Source organism: Mus caroli, unplaced genomic scaffold (assembly GCF_978045245.1).
Source record: "Mus caroli unplaced genomic scaffold, Mus_caroli_1 scaffold_1, whole genome shotgun sequence".
Lineage (NCBI taxonomy): Eukaryota > Metazoa > Chordata > Mammalia > Rodentia > Muridae > Mus > Mus caroli.
In genome coordinates, this window is record NW_028227256.1 from 131424677 (window position 1) to 131442623 (window position 17947).

At 41.2% G+C, this 17947-nt stretch overlaps 1 protein-coding gene across 5 annotated transcripts in view; it reads right to left on the reverse strand.

The window, feature by feature from the left end:
- The window catches only part of Ppp1r12b (protein phosphatase 1 regulatory subunit 12B), a 205600-nt gene that overhangs the window by 99618 nt on the left and 88035 nt on the right, over positions 1-17947 (reverse strand). For 4 of the 5 annotated variants that reach the window (XM_085841323.1, XM_021161359.3, XM_029477946.2 and 1 more), the window contains exon 13: positions 10895-11077. In XM_085841323.1, the coding sequence (XP_085697449.1) occupies positions 10895-11077 (183 nt within the window). Of the gene's footprint in view, positions 1-10894; positions 11078-15319; positions 15503-17947 lie in introns of all 5 variants that reach the window. The other variant, XM_029477954.2, reaches the window with a different exon arrangement.

Sequence of the window (17947 nt, forward strand, 5' to 3'; positions counted from 1 at the left end):
GAGGTAGAGTGTGTTCAGGAGAGGCCTGTTTTCTACTTGGACAGAGTAATGCCCTAAGCAAGGACACGAAATAGATGTGGGAAGAGAAGGATGGGATAAAGACAACTGAGGGAAAAGGACACTTTCAGGTAAGTGGGACTGAGGCAGGAGGATTACCATTTTTAGACCAGTCTGGCATATATACTGGGACCTTATCTTAATAAACAAACATGCACAAATAAAAATGAAAAAGAGAGCCAGGCAGTGGTGGCGCACCCCTTTAATCTCACACTTGGGATTAAAGAGTGAGTTCCAGGACAGCCAGGGCTACAGAGAAACCCTGCCTCAAAAAAACCAAAAAAACCCAAAAAACAAAAAGAGACTAAAGAGTAATTCCTTTGCAGAACTAAATAGTCAATTGACATGACTTTAAAACTGATTGGTTCTGCATAATTTTCAATTTTGTCCAGAAACTGGTCCTCTAAACATAAAGATTAATTAGAAATTTTTTCTTATATATAGAAAAATATTTGTTTTTATTTAATATTCATTATGGATCCAGCTATGGTTATAAGGGAGTTCACATCTAGTAATGAATCAACAGCCTTTATTTACACAGACCTCAAATAATGTCCTCATTCAGTATAAAGGTTAGCTGACGTGGACTCTATTCTTCACCTACACAACCCAGCTTCTCTCAGAAATACCCTAATTATCTGACAGTGATTTTTGATTAGTTAAAACTTACACTATGTAATATTTAAGACAAATAAAAAAGATGAACAGTACAAACTATACCTGTGCATCATTAGCATTCAACATAAGGATAATAGACAGTATTAATTTCATATTAAAATATAGAAGCTTTCCTGGATCCTGAAATTGTTAATTAGCTCATACTACGTTGGCCTTTGGATCTGTTCCTTACATCCTTATGCCTATTTATATTCATTAAGAATGTGAAGAAACACAGGTTCTAATTAAGCTGGTATTAAGCAGGTATTCTTAAATATGCATCTTATTCTTACTACCTATAATTTCTCCTTCTCTAGCTACACCATTAAAACAACCAAGTCAACTTCCCAAAGAACTACAAGGAAAAGGAGACCAAAAGGACAAGCATGATGGGGTAGATGTTGGATGGGCCAACTCAAAGTTGGGGATCTGGGCCTGAGTGGAGCTGAGCTGGCCAGCTCTCTGCAGTAGGCAAGAACAGGACCGGCTCTCCCCTGCTCATATCTTCTAGGGCAGCTCTCCCTCACCCACACCACCAAGAACAGCAAGGGGGCAGGGACAGCCCTCTGTGCAGGTGTGGGGGAGCATAGCAGGATAGACAGACATGTCCACTTGGCCTTTGGGGGCAACATGGGTCACAGACATCCACACAGACTCCTGCAGCTGCAGAGCCAGGGACCCAGACATAGCCTTTGGTAGTAGCACAGGCAGGATATCACCATGGCCTCAGGTGGCTGCTCCTTACCACCTGCCATCACCAGTTCCACCTCTTCATAGTATACAAACTGCTCTGCTTCTCTCTCTCTCCCATCTCTCCACTACACACTTGCTTATCATAGTGGCATAGTCCGTGCCACATAGAGGCAGGCAAAGGCCCCTGGATGTCTTCTGCCCTGTCTGGGACTCATGGCAACAAGTGGGGGCCTACTAGTCTGCCTTTTTAAAAGACAGAGTCTTAATATATTGCCCAAGCTGCCTTGAACTCATAATATTATTGTCTTCCAGTTTCCTATGTACTAAGGTCATAGATGTACCCCTCCACACTCAGCGTGAATGTGCATGCTTTGAAATGGTTATAATAAATAGCACATTGCTACCCAAGGGACCACAGAACAGTAGGAGACTGGACAGTACTGTAAAGTTCTGAGTTACCACACTGGGTATTTGCTATGTGATTTGGGGTAAAGCAGGTTCCCTTTCTAACCTGTTCCTTGTATGTAAATGAGAGCTCAGAATATCTTCTTTGTAAATTTGTTGTGAGGATTAATAATAATTGATGGAAAACAAGTATTTCATACAAACTACAAAGCAATTTACTTGATAGTATTCATGTTATAAAAAAATGTCTTTCTGTGCTTAGCTTCTCTAAATCTAATAGATTTGAAATAAAATCTTCCCAAAAGTCTGAATGGTGCCACTATTTTAAGCAGACTTCAGGCTGCTTATCTCATTTAATTTGTATTTAATTTAATTTGTATGCTGTAGGAATCCTGTACCTCAGGTTGTGGGGCTGTGTTCTTCATGTGGGTTCACTTACCTGGGTCTAACCTCCCTGTCTATCAGTTACAGAGACTCCAAACTACCACAATAAAACGAATGTCACTGTAATAAAGCAAGTCTTTGGGTTTTCTAGTACATACAAACAAAATGTTTAATATTTTTATAGTCAATTTTGCTGTAGCAGTGCCTAAAAATACAATGTGTGCAACCTTAATTCAAAAATTGTATTGTGCTGACAAGATGGCTTAATAGAAACAAAGGCAGTTGCCACTAAGCCTGGTGACACTAATTGATCCTTCCTTCCCTCCTCCTCTTCCTCCTCCTCTTCTTCCTCTTCTTCTTCTTCCTCTTCTTCCTCCTCCTCCTCCTTCTTCTTCTTCTTCATCTTTTTTTGTTCGTTTTGTTTTGTTTTGAGTCAGGGTTTCTCTGTGTAGCTCTGGCTGTCCTGGAACTCACTCTGCAGACCAGGCTGACCTCAAACTCACAGAGATCCTCCTGCTTCTGCTTCCTGAGTGATGGCATTAAAGGTGCATGTCACCACTGCCTGGCCTTCCTTCTTTCTCTCACTTATTAATTTTGGACTTCTTGAGATAGGTTTGAGACAGGCCCAAGCTGACCTCAAGGTTGTGCTAATCCTCCTGCCTCAGCATTCTCAGCTCTGTTGTACCTGGCTTTGACCTTTCCTTTCACAGAAAATATCTGGGTAGCCTGGGATGCCAGCTGATGCTATTTTCTTTTCTTTCTTTTTTTTTTTTGGTTTTTCGAGACAGGGTTTCACTGTATAGCCCTGGCTGTCCTGGAACTCACTTTGTAGACCAGGCTGGCCTCAAACAAACAGAAATCCGCCTGCCTCTGCCTCCCGAGTGCTGGGATTATGCGCCACGACGCCCGGCTGCTATTTTATTTTCAATGTATAATTTACCTACTGTCATGTATACTTTGCTCTCTTCTTGTTCAAGATTCACACAAGGGAAAAAAGATTACATCAACAAAGAAAAAGTAGGTTCAACTCTGCTATAGACATTTAGACAAGGAAAACATTTTAGAGCAAAAATGGAGAGAAATAGGGAAACTATAAAACCTTTTCTTTAATTGGCAACTGTCATAGTTTAGAGATAATTTTAAGTGTTTTTAAAAATGATGGCTTAATTATTTGTTTTAAAATTTCTAACATTCCGAAGATGATATCAAATTAATCTTCAGAAATCTTCACATTAGCTGGAATAACTACCTAGTTTAATAGACTCCAAAGGACTCAGGAAGGTTGGGATGAGGGTAGATGACTCAGTCAGTATAGGTCACCCCTTGAGAAGCAAGCAGAGCTGAGTATAATGTGGGTTCTTCAGAGGGACAAACAATTTTAGCCTTCGGTGGAAACAAACTATTTATAGCCCTTTCTTGGATGGATGGAAGGAAGGACATCTGAAGGAAGAAAGTGATATAAAATTCAGGACTGGTCAGAGGGAGGGGAAAGGGAGCAGGGAAACAAAGAGGAGAAAAGGCAGGCAGAGACAGCCAGTCACTATCAGCTCTAATATTAGCCCGGGGAATTATTTATATTCTGTTGCTAAGGAAAACTTGGAGCTTTGGAAAATGAACTTGACCACTACATGATTGTGACAGCTGCTACTTAGCGTGGTGTCCCTGCAGAGCTATCTGCCAACTGCTGGCTACTTGCCAGCATTTCTGTCCTGCAGTCTGCTAGTCCAATCACCTGGCCCTTCAGAGCCAGATGAGCCTGCTGGTCTCTATAGTCCCAGGTCAACCCAAAACATGGAGGGTAGTGATTACTTCTCTATTCTGGGCTACAGATCAAGACAGGCTGGCCCTGGAATCAAACTTTTAGTTTTGAATGGGTATTATTTTAATTCAAAAGTTGTAATATTTCAATATAGAGGGAAAGAGGGCCTAGCCGATGATAAGTGAAGACTTTATACAGTCTTATGACTTCAACTTACTTCATGACTTTCATTAGAGTAAGGAACCTATCTCTCATTCCTGTCCATCATGTAAAGAAAGGAAGTAGCAGCTGAACATACTACAGCTCTTTCAGGAAAGCAGACATTAGTAAACCCAAGACCATTTCTCCTTAAAATTAATAAATCATATTATGTATTTTGTTGTGAGATGTGAATTCAAAATCATGGCTGGCCATGGCAGCTCACACACAGTTCTGAGAAGAGATGCCTCAGATGCTAAGTGAGACCTTGTCTTAAGAAAACAAAACCCAATTAACCAGGCTTGACATTCCAAATACTCTAGGGGATGGGGCATAGAGACCCTTATGTTCTGCCAGAGCAACAGAGCAAGTTTAAGCCCCTGTTTCTCCTACTTAAAAAAAAAAAAAGTTAACAAAGGGGCTAGGGAAAGAGGAGCACTCTCATATAGGCAAAGGGGAGGGTAGATGTGGGATGGGGGGGTGTGGAGAGGTAATCAGGAAGGGAAGTGGGATATCATGGGATGGGGGTTGGTGGAGGGGGTAACCAGAAGTGGGATATCATTTGAGATGTAAACAAATGGAATGCTTAATTAAAAAAGGAAAGAAAGAAAGTGCTTATCTAGCAGCAACAAGGACAGGCTATAGGTTTAATCTCTAGTCACACTAGTCACACAGAGACACACACATACACACAGACATACAAATACACACAAATACACCTACACAGACATATTCACACACACAAATACACCTACACAGACATACACACAGGCACACATACACAGACACACCCACATACATTCATACCTTACACATACACACATATACATACACACACATACAGACACACAGACACACACATGCATTCATACCTTACACATACACACATATACATACACACACATACAAACATACTTTCACATATATATATATATATATATATATATACACACACACACACACATAGAGATACACACACACAGATATATATACTCATACACAGAAACACACAGATATACAGACAGACAGACCCATTTACAGACACAAAGACACACACACAGAAATACATACACACATACATAGGCAAACAGATACTAACATACATACACATTTATACACACAGAGACAGAGACACACATGCACCACAAAGTTTCTAGACTTGCTATGGCAATCATCATTGGATGGACATGGCCTCCTCCACAGACTAACATCACAAGGAAACTGGTTCCCAGAGCAAATTTCTCTTCAATTATTTCCCCCTTCCATTGTATTATAACAGTAATACTTTTTCACAGAAGAAAAGGAGGGCAGAATTTCCCAGAATGCCCACCCCCAACACACACACAAACATCGTAAATACTGTTGTGTTTGTTTGGTATCATACATTATCCTTTGCACCTGGCTTTGTCCATTTAACAAGATATCAGTGGTCACCTGTGTCCATACGTAGTGCCAGAAGGAGAAAGCTGAAACTGATTGTTGGCCAGTCCTGCACACACTCACAATGCCTGCCGGAAAACAAAACCCTAAGGAGAGACAACTGTGAAATGGTGTGCTAAATCCCACCCCAGCCTAAGTGACTCAATTACAAGGCAAAGGGAGATTATTTCTGAGCGGTGGCTTTCTACTGCTTAAGTCTTGCAGTGGCCTGCTTCAAATCCCCATTTATCCCAATGCTACTAATTGTTTCAAATTGGACCTGTGAATGAGGGCTCCAAGGCTCCACTGTGGTTTCCCAGCAGGAGTCAAAACACTTCCACAATGAGCTGATTACAGAGAAAGCTGAAGCTTCAAAAGAGAAGAATTATCACTCAGCACGCTCTTTCAGAAGAAAAATGTAGCTGTTTCAAAACATCTGATTTTTTTTCATCTTAGTTTATGCTCATCTAAAGGGAGAAACTAAATGGCTTTAATTCTGTAAAGGCTGAAATGACATGTTTTATGTGATCAGCTCATTCCCCTGCTGAAAATTCTACTATGGTATTTCACAGCTCTGAGAGCAGAAGATCAAGTTTCTTAACATAACCCAGATAAAAATTGGCTTGATTTGGTTCCTGCCTACCTCTCGAGCGCCACAATTCCCAAAGACTATCCAGTGGAAAGGTAATTTGGGGGTTTCTGCAGGGCAAGAGCAAGTTCACTGAGTACCTGCCACAGCTACTCTTTCCCAAGCCCCACCGCCAACCACCACTCTTCCCAGATGACCGGAGAAGGCTTGAGTGAGCTGTTTAATTTAGCTTAAGCCATCCTTCTCCACTTGATTTGTTACACCTCCCTCACTCCTTCCAGCTAACCCTGTTTTCACACAGAAACGTTCTGAAGTGACATATGCCAGGCAGAGCCCTTCAATAAACAGCTGTTTGATTGGTCTGCATATGCAAGTCTCCACTTAACAAGACTATTCACTTATAACACCGTATGCTTGTGCCATGATCAAAAGCTTTCAAGAATAAAAACCTAGCTTCTATGTTAAATTCTTGACCTGGGAATCCAAATTCTATGTGTAGTAAATTTTTTTCTCCAATTACTTTTCTGTCCCTGCCTAGATCCTTGCATAGATTCTCTTCTTTTCCCTTTCTTTGAGGCACAGGGTCTACAATGTACACATCTCATGAGCTGGACAGCCATTCCAGAACTCTAACTCGATATAAATTCTTGGTTACAAGTCTCAGCTAAGTATGTATATGACCTCACATGTGTCAGTAAAATCTGAGCCTCCGTATCCACAGTGCTACATATAAATATAACGATAATCTTGGCCACTAATCCTGACGACCTGGATTCAAGTCCCAGGACCTACACGGAGGAAGAAGGGAGCCGACTTCAGCAACTTGTCCTCTGACCTCCACACATGGCCGATGCATCAGCTCCCTTCCTCCCAGTTACTAAGTGTAATCAATATATTTTTACCACACTCACTTTTCTTCATCTCTTCTGTCACTCCCCAGTGCGAGCCTGATTTGTCCTACATGCATTTCTTCTGTGACAGTCTCTTTGCTAGTCACGTTACATTCATTATTACCCATTTGTTCCTGTCTAATAACTTCAGACACAGTTTAAAAGCTAGTTTAAAATTCATGATACCTTCAGCTTACAATGGTCTAGTGGCATATTGCCTACAAAATCCACTAGTAGCATATGCCTGAGAAATATGTCCACATAAAAAATATATACAAATGTTTATAGTGATATTATTTATAACGGCCAGCCAACAGGTAGAAATAATGTGAATGTATCAATTGATGAATGAACAAACAATATCAAATGGTAGACTATAAAAAGGAATCAAGTCCTGATACCTGCCTCAACATGGATGCACTTTGAAAATATACCAGGAAGAGGCTAGTCATAACCCCTCATCTTGTTTCCATTTCACATGAAAGGTTGAAAATAAGAAAAGGAGAAAATATTAGTAGTTGCTTAGGTTGCAGGGAAGTGGATATAAGACATGAGAGAAATAGGTATAGGATTTCTATTACAGGCAATGAGAATGTTCATAATTCACTATGCCAATAGTTACACTTATTGGTCCATATTAAAAAAACCAATGTCTTTGGATAGAGAGATGGCTCAGTGATTAAGAGTATTTGTAACTCCTCCTGATGGCCCAGGTTCAGTGCTAGGGTTACATATAACACCATACCTGACATCCTATACAAGATTATTTTTAAAGATTGCTTAAACTCCATGTCCTTTCATAGCTGCTACTTATCGTACAGACCTTTGTCTAAGCACCAGCCTCTCGTGGCAGCCTCCTGGAGCCCCAGGGAAAGTATTCATAAGCAGATCTCCGCTAACACACTGTTCATAACTCACACTATCTCTTTATGGCACAGGCTGAACAGCTGTTAACCAAACTGCTGGGAACCAGAAGCCTATCAAATTTTGAAGTATTTTCATAACATAAGGAGTTACTTTGGCTAAGAAAAGACTCCTCTGGTTTCATATGGTGAGTTCCCAACAACATGTTCATGCACTGAATACTTGGGACTCCAGATAGTAGGTCCAACAACAGGGCAGTGACCAGACGCCACCCCCCTCTGAGTGGGCAGCCTTACAGACAGGCAGGCGAGCGGCTTCGTTAGTGGGACTGGTCACTGGAGGGACATTCCCAGGAGCAGCATTGGTCCAGTCCGTGCTCTCCACTGCTCTCTGCTGTCTTGCTTGTCAAGCATGAGCGGCTTTGCTCATCCACACTTCTATCATTATGTTTGCCTCATCAGAAACAATAAAGCAGCTGCCACAAAGTGTCATCTCTGAAGCCATAAACAAAATAAACCTTCCTTCTTCAAATAATTCCTCTCAGATACTTTTTAGTGTCCAAAAACTGACATGTTCACCCTATACACCTAATATGGAGGTTATCTTATACAATTTTTAAAAATAATTTTGTATAGAAAGTCAGGTGTGGTGTCTTAGCCCTCAGGAGGCTGAGGCAAGAGGACTGCCATAAGTTCAGTGCAAGCTATATATAGTTAAGTATCAGGCCAGCCAGAAGGACATAGCAAGACCTTTTTTCTAAGAAACAAAATCAATTTTGTACACCCTGATATAGCATATAGTTCACTAATATCTCAGTTTAGTCTTGTTAATTATTTGTTTTATGTAGAGAGGGTCTCACTATGTATCCCAGGCTGACCTACAACTCAGAAACCCTGCCTCCACCTAAGTGCTGGGATTAAAGGTGTGGACCACCCACACCAGCTAATTCTTTGTTCATATAGTTGCCACTTGAGGAGATGTACCCAGGTCACCCTATTTGCTAAGGTGAAGGAGCTCAGCGGACAGTTGTGGACTGACAAAACAGCCAGAACAGAATCAAAATCTGATTCCATTGGTCAAGCGATGCCTTATCTACTGGATGTTACAAAGTTCACGGGACGCAGTGGCTCTCTAGGATTCTATGAACGCAGCAATTCCTTACAGCCTGAAAACAAACATGATTTCTCCATCTTTCCAATCTTAATCTTAATGAATTTAACTCATTTAAGTTTTCTCAGCTAGGAAACACTTTGTGTGGGAAATGTGGGTGCATGTGTCTGTGTGAGTATGTGCATGGTCACATATAGTTGTGTGTGGGAGGGTGTCTTCCTTAATGGCTTCTCCACTTTAACTTTTTGAAACAGGGTCTCTCTCTGAATCACATGTCACTGAGGGTCATGGATTGGCTATGCTGCCTGCCTGACCAATGAGCGTGGGGATTACAGATGCTATGTCCTGTTATCATGGCTGCTGATAATCTGACCTCATGTCCTCACACCTGTACAAAACACTTTCCGATTGAGTCACACCCCCTGCCCTAAGAAACACTTTTAGAGTGATTTCTTCTTTAGCTAATGGAAGACTGCTCTTTAGTTTCTCGAATGAAACGAATGGTACTTCTCTGCACACTAGAGTAAATGTATAAACATTACATATTCACGAATGCATAATATTTACTGGGCTAGAAGTCAATTAAAAGAGGGCAACTGAGGGTGAGGGAAATAGCTCAGCTCTTAAGAATACCTGCTGCTCCTCCAGAGAACCTGACTGAGTCCCAGAACCTGTATCGGGAGGCTTACAACTTCTTGCAACTCCAACTACAGGGGCCTCTGACCCCTTCTTCTGGCCTCCAAGGGCACTAGCAACACACATGGCACATGTATACACACTCACAAGCAAACATGCATGCACACATACACATGAATAAACATGTCTTTTTAAAAAGAGGACAACTACTGACTAAGAACCCCTTTAGTCCAGATAATTGATTTCCTTAAAAATTTTATGGAAAGAACAATAACAGAAAATGCTCTTTTCAATACACTTAACTTCTCCCCCCACCCCCACCTTTCTCAAAATGTGTGCTTTGAGTTCTCTTCACAATAAACAAATACTAGAAAGTTAGGTACTGTACTCTTAGATTACATTTCCTGGCGTCTCACATATACATACACATTGAAAGACAGAAAAATATCTTTTTGGATACTGAAAAACCTTGATGAAGATTTGTTCTTTTCCAAGTCTTAAAAAACCCTCTACCATAGCCTGCACACTGGATTTTATAACTTCAAGGTTAAGACAAGGCTCAACGTTTCTTCCTTTTGTCACACTGTACAATCTCTTAATCCTAACAACTGAAAAGTCCTGCTCTTAAGTTGATCTACATCTGCTTTCTAGGAATTTCGCTCTAAAAACACTGCAGTGTAACAGAGCATGGTAGCGACCATCTGCACTCCTAGTCTCAAGCAGGCTACCGCAAGAGAACCAAGAGATCAAAGCTGGTTGGTCTGGGGTGCACAGCAAGTCTCAACAACTGCAGACAAGTGAGCCACAATCCCACATTACCATAAATGCTCATTTCCTTCCCTGGTACTATTCTCCCATGAATTAAATCTATGTACCTAGCACTGCTTCCCTTGCACCCAGCACTGCTTCTTTGAACACTTTATTACAGTAGTACTTTGCTGCACAAAGTGATCACAGAGAACTCAGAACAAAACAAAGGATCTTTATCTGGGCTTCAAGCTCTCATCACAAAAGGCAAAAATATGTCTGTCAGCTGTAAGACAAGTAGGGGAAAAGGCTCTGACTATACATACAACATAATGCTAACCTCCACCAACCACAAAAACCTCCCAAGCTAAGACATAACTCAACAGTAAGACTAGGATCTATTTGAGCTTGGGTCAGACACTTCCCACCGCTTCTCTGTCTCTTTTCTCAGAGCAGAGTCCTGCAACCGCACCAGCAACCTCATACCTCCTCTTCTCCCGGGCTTCCACAGAGGGGTCTGTTCCAGTGGAGGAGAACACTGTGGCAGCTGGAACCCCATTGGCAGTGCTTGGCGCAGGACGGTTGGTGATCACACACAGTGGGGTGCTGGAGGAGACACTGTCTGCTGTTTTCTCTGCTGTTGAGTCAGCCTGAGACTTGTAAGGAGTCCTGGAATTAAGAAAAGACAGGAGCAAAAAGAGAATGGTCAGGCATGATGTATAGCAGACACTGGCACAGAGAAAGGAGGCACCGGTCTAATGAGAATCTTCTTGCTCAGATTTTGTTTGTTGGTTTGTTAATTCTGAGCTCGTAAATATTGCATCAGTATGATTATACATTTAGTCTGACATCTTCTGCCCAGGACTTATTTGTTATAGGATATTTTTTACATGACATTAAAAAACAAACAAACAAAAATCAGCTATGGCACAAGGCAAGATACTGCATGTGCACGAGTGCCTTAAAGACTCGTTGCCACCTGACCTCCCTCCGCACATGCACAAAGAGAGAGGAACTCACTACAGGTGAAAAAGACACTAGAATCACTTACGATATCAGTCTCCACCTTCCCTCAGTTCTTGGCAGGGGAAGTCTTTGTGGCAGTCCTCAGCCTAGATTTGATGATCATCTTCTTGAATTCTCCAATTGAAAAGTATTCTACAACCTCAGTCTATTTGGCTCTCTCTCACCTAGTCCAGCAACTGCAGTCTTTCTTCCATTTAGCCAAGCGCCTAATTCTCTACAGTCATAGCTGCCTAAGTAAGAGACTGAAGCAGAAATCGAGCAGGAGTCTAAATGCAACCGAACTACAGACTGCAACAGCAAGCTGTGCAATTAATGTCATTTCTGTGGAAAGAAGATCTTTGTTTCTTAACAAAGAATCAGGAGCAACCACTGGCTTTCCACCCAAAAAGCTATCATTTGTGATGTCACAGCTTGTTGCTGGGGTAACAGAGATCCAAAATTGATACTTGCAGAGATGGGAAAAGCAATGAAAAGCATGAATGCTAAAAATCTGTTTTTCACCTACTCACAATTATTATCAGAAATGTTTACAAGTAGCTATAAGCTCACTTCCAAATAATCACATTATTAGAATTAGTGTAAAAGAGATAATCAAATCATAAAGTCTAAACATGGCATTAAGAAACATAAAAATATAACACTTTTGAAGATAGAAACTATATCTTTAAAAAATGAGCTACTTCTCCAGAAGGAATTAATATCTCAGCATAAGGTCATATTTTATACTCATTTTCTCATCTAAAAAGGTAGAGATAAATAATTTTTCAGATTTATTCGTATACAGGAAATACTAATTAACAAGAAGCGTGGCCATAAGAAGTGTGGGGCCAACCCAAGTACAATGTGCATACCTCTAACTATCAGCATAACTATCAGGGGTCCATGAACCCAAGGCCTGAGACCAGTCTGAGAAACAGACTCCACCCTCCCCACCAAAAAACAAAACAAAAGCAAAAAGAAAATCAAGCAAATGAAACAATAACAACAACCAACAGCAACAGAAACATAAAAAGCCTTCAGTAAGATCATACTTAACAAAAGCTTACTGAAATTTCTTTTTGGGTTAATAATGTTTTGGCTTCTCTGCAATTTCTTTCTCTTTTTTAAAAAAAACAATTTATTTTTATTTTGCAATTTCTTTTTTTTAAAGTTTTATGTATTAGTGTGCACATGTGCATACAGTATGTGAGGAGGTCCGAGGACAACTCCTTTACATGGATTCTGGGGCTCAAGCTCAGTGGCCAGGCCTGTGCACAATGCACTTTTACCTGCTGAGCCATCCTGCCAAACTTGCAGTTTCTTAGACTGTGAAATGACAGGAATGTTCTTTGACTCTCCTGTCCAATGGGACGCTATGATTACTCTGAAGCGCGTTCTTACTTTACGTCAGGCTGCTCAGAGCAGCTGGGCAGCCCTACAACAGGATCGGGAGCTGCACACCGAGCCACATAGTGCAACAACAACCAACGTAAAGATCTTACATCTTCACCGTAAAATACAGGAAACAAACTGAGTCTTGCAGAGTTTTCATGATGATGAAACAAAAATTTATATATGTGTGTGTGCATGTATATATATACATATACATATATAAATATATATACATATATAAATGTGTGTGTATATATATGTATATATATACATATATAAATGTGTGTGTGTGTATATATATACATATATAAGTGTGTGTGTATATATATATATACATATACATATATAAATGTGTGTGTATATATATATATATATATATGTATATGTATATGTATATGTATATCACTTAAATAGTACTCACAATAAGATATAAACTCAATGTTAAAAAAATTGACAAAACAAATGGGCTTCACATCAACTAATCTAGATATAAAACCTGTTTCAGTCCCCAGTGGTGATGTGATCTGGGCAGATGATTAAGCTTCTGGGTTGCTTTCCTCATTTAAAAATACACACAATGCTTAATATACCAGGGGAATACTTATGAAAATGTAAATGACATGAATGTCCGAGGCAGGGGTGACCTGACTAATATTCATTGCCTCCCACGAGACACAGCACAGATTAGTGTTTCTGAAGAAAGTATTGATTTAGTCTCCCTTTGCCTGCTCGCTCCTTGCCTATTGTTTCCTACCCAGAATGCAGCCACCACGGCTAGAGCTACAGCAGTCACTCTGGGCTGTGAAGCAAGCCTTGGAAATAGAATCCCTGAAGTAAAGAAAAGCACTGGATCTCTGAATGATTTTGGAGCTACTCTGCTAGCCCTGTTTCTGGGCTTTCTTGCTTATAAGAAAAAAGGAGGAAGCTTTATTGTACTTAAAGCAATATATATGAGACTCATTGCTGCATGTGAGTAAACAGAATCCCAGCGTGCAAATCCCTTCCGTAGAGAAACTAGTCCAGTGCCTGTCACAAAGCAGGTTCAATACAATGTTGCCCAGTTTTAGCTCTGTGATTTCTTCAGTGCTGAGGACTGAACCCAGGCCCTCAGTCATGCTAAACAGTGGTTAGGCATGTTAGGCTCCCATCCTCCGGTCTGCATTCTTCATCTTTAGTGATAATATACATAATGTCAACATAGCTGTACTATTATGGGAATCTAATAAATTTCTATGCAACTACACAGAGTTACTAATGGAGTCATAAGCCTTAAATCTCTATATAATTATAACAGTATTAATGATAATGCATTGTGAAATAGTTCTTTCTAACCAAATTAATGATCAGGGAAAGAAATCTAGTAGGCTGGCAAATATCATCCAAGCACCACCATAGCAGCTGTTTTGGCAACAACACTACCATCATTTCTATTTTTTAATTTTCACTCTACCACAAGACCTATAAAGCCTTCTGATGAAAACAAAATAGCCTCCAACACCCAGGAAAGGGTAAAACCCTGTAGGCAAAGCGCAGCGGGTGGCTGGCGAGGTGCTCTAATTTTGAGCACCTGATGCTCATACAGAGGAACCTGGTTCAGTTCCAGCTCCCACTACAGGTGGCTCACACCCACCCCAAAATGGCATCCCATGTCAAATGCCCTCTTCTGGCCTCAACAGGCACTGTACACATGAGGTACACACATAGGCAAACAGGTATATACACAGACACATAAATTAAGTGTGTGTGTGTGTGTGTGTGTGTGTGTGTGTGTGTGTGTGAGTGTCAGCCAGGTGTGGTGATGCATGTCTTTAATCCCAGCACTTAGAAGACAGTCTCTCAGTTCTAAGCTAACCAGGTTGGCATAGCAAGGTCAAAGCTATCCAGGCCTCAAAATAACCAAACCAAACAAACAAAACAAGAAGGAACTGAAATCCTGACCTGCTTTTACAAGGACACTCTGCTATGCTATCGTTAGATGAATGGAAAAGTCAAAATGATACGCTCCTGGAACAGTTCCTGAAAACACAACCACTCTTCTCTTAGTGCTCTCACAGGACACGGATTAGCGCTTCTCAGAAGGTGAACATGGATTAGCTTCTCTTCTAATCTGAGTTTGTATGTCATCTTCCAAAAGACTACATACATAAGAATCTTACTAGAATGTTAATAAATAAAACAAAAATAAATATATAACAACTTTTTAATTCATAATTTACTATCATGGGTCTTACTCTGAAACTGTAATCACAACTGGAAAGGTGGTTGAGAAAGGAAAGCCATCATGCTATGTTGGTCCCTGAACGTCAAGACAACAACATGGATCCACTGTGGTTCAATAAGCAACTGTTGACTGGCTATAAGTCAAAACAAAAGCATCTTCGTTAAATTCTGGGTACTGTCACAGGAATTGAAACTTGCTTCTACACCGACAAAGCCTCTTTGCTTCCAACCTTACATGTGGTTTCAGAAGCATTAACTGTGACGATCAACTCAGATGGCTCCCAGAAGCCTTACCTGACGTGCTGCACAGGTGCAGGAGTGTTTGTACTGACTGGTGCAGGGCAAGAAGAGGCAGGTTGCCACTGGCTGCCCCGAGAGGTTGATGAACCAATGGTAATGGGTGAGGTAGCAGGAGATGAATTGCGATTGGCTGAAATGTAGGGACTTGTGGGGTCACTACTTTTACCAAATGAAGCACTGCAAAACAGCACACAGTCACTTTCTTCAGGACATGCTGCTAACCCGCCATTTCCCAACACCACCTTCCCACCCAGATCGTGCATTGTGAAAGGAATGTAGGCCAAAGATGGCACAGCAACCTAGAAGTGGAGAGGTGACTCCAGCCAGAGCTGAGTCTCGGCAGCAGACAGCCATCTGAGAGTGAGGCAGTCACCACTCTTTGAAGGATGATTGTTTGTTTTGATCAATCATCCAAAAGAATAAAGAAGGAGAGGTGCTATTCAACAAGGGAGAGCAAGGAAGGAGAATACATAACAAGAGACTATTAGAAGAAAACTCCCCCAACAAACCCAAGGCCCCACATCATGCAACCTACATGAGAGAAGAAATCTGCCAAAGCCGGAAGACCCAAGAATTGGGGAGGTCTCAGTGAAAACAAAAGAGCAAAGGAGAGACAGGAGCTGTGCAGGAAAATGGCTGAAGAGCTGCAGTTATTTAGCTTAAAGGAAAAGGTCTCAGGGAAGATGTAAAGTCTTAATTCTATAAAGTAATAGGGTGTAGGCAGAAAGAAAAAGGCAAGGGGTTTTGTTTCTCTACTTTTAACTAAACACAGTTAAGGACTGTCTCAATTGCAGCAAAACATTTGATTAGGAGTTTGTAAGATGCTTTCTGACTGTAACAGCGCTGAAACCCTGGCGGGGGGCGGGGGGCCGGGGGTGGGGTTGGGCGCTGGTGATAAAACTCTGAAGCCTTTACTAGAAAAGAGGTATTTCTCTGGGCTGTAAGAGATCACTTCCTGGCTGAATAGAAGAGATGATGCAGAAGATGTGAAGAAGACCCAGGCTTGGCACAGCAGGGGGATGAGGGACTCCTCTCTGCTCTTTCTGTGTAAAATGGTGATGGCACACAATTCCTTCTTCTTGGGAAGATCACTGTAGGGTCACAGAAAATGAGCACTAGAAATCTAAGGCATTCAGCAAGTTGTAGATCTTTTCTCAAAAAGTGCTCATGTAATTCAGCACAATCTTCAGCCTTTGCTTCTTGTGTTCACCATAACCTTTCCCAAACATCAAACCAAAGCCACTCAAATCCAGTCACTGAAGATTTGGGTCATGAACATCAACAACCTCACCCCCAAATAACTCCACACTAAGAAACTAAATTGAAGTTTTCTTTTTTCCTGCATCTAGAACATTATTCTCTTAGAAAAGTCATCTTTGATGCTGGGCTTGACTGTAAGAGATAATAGTGTATCTTGGTCAATCAAAGTGTTTCCTTTAAGAGAAACAGGTGACCCTCATAAAACCCCAACCACCTGTCTGTGTGATAGCCAGAGGGCTTGGGTGTAGCTCAGTTGGTAGTATGCTTGCCTAGCATGCAGGAAGCCCTGGGCTCAATTTCCAGCCTCATAAGCATGTGTGGTGACAAATGCCTGTAATCTGAGCACTGAGGAGGTAGAGGCAGGTAGATCAAAATTTCAGTTATTTCAGGTACAGGGTGAGTTCAAGGCCAGCTGAGATTACGAGGCACTGCCTATATAAATAAACATAAAATACAATGCTATTGAGATCAATGAGCTGTACCTGTATACTTCTCAGAGTAAAGATCTTTCTCAGGATGGACCTGCAGAACTGAAGGCAGCCATGTCTGTTCCCATTGTAGCTTAGTTCCCATTTTCCAACATTAACTACTTGTTTAGAGTCTTCCTCTTAGGAAGAAATAGTTTTGATCACAAGCAGCTAATCTGCTCGTCTAATCACAGCAAAGCCTACTTCTAGGGTGGCCATCTAGAAAGCCTAATGATGAAGGCAGGAGGTTGCAGCTAGAAGGGTTAAGTGGAAGTGAAGAAAGAATTCAAAGTAAGCAATGAAAAACAGATTCTTCTATATCAGCAGCAGAATTCAAACCGAAATAGTATTAAGTGTCTCTTGTAGCTTAATGGTGCTGGCAGAGGTGCTTTGCTTGCTGGCTAGCTTGTGGAAAAGGAAATAATTGCAGAAAAGATAGTACAGATGAGATCAAAAGAAACCCATGTACCTTCTCTCACACCAAACTTGCGAGTTTCACATCTTGATGGATCTGAGGGCCATTAGAGTCATAAAAAAACAAAAACAACTCAAGTCCCTAAGTTAACAGGCTCAATATGAAATGTCTTAAATCCAACAGAAAACTGTCCCCATTGCCCACTTTTTACCGCCCGGTGATGCCCTCCCCCTCCCAACCCTCAGTTGTAAAGTCTGATGAAACTACTCTAGTTTTACAAAAGGGAGAGTCAGGACTAGGCAAGAGCGCATCTATCCCACTGTCCCCAGAGGCCACCAGATGCTGCTTCAGACTGCAGTTTTAATAGGGCTGAAAGGATGGAGTGTAAAGTCGGGTCTGTGGAGGGGGCTGAAATGGGCTTATGTTAACTCATTAAAAGAACAATTAATCTTAAATTAGTGAAAATGTTGATCCCAAGGA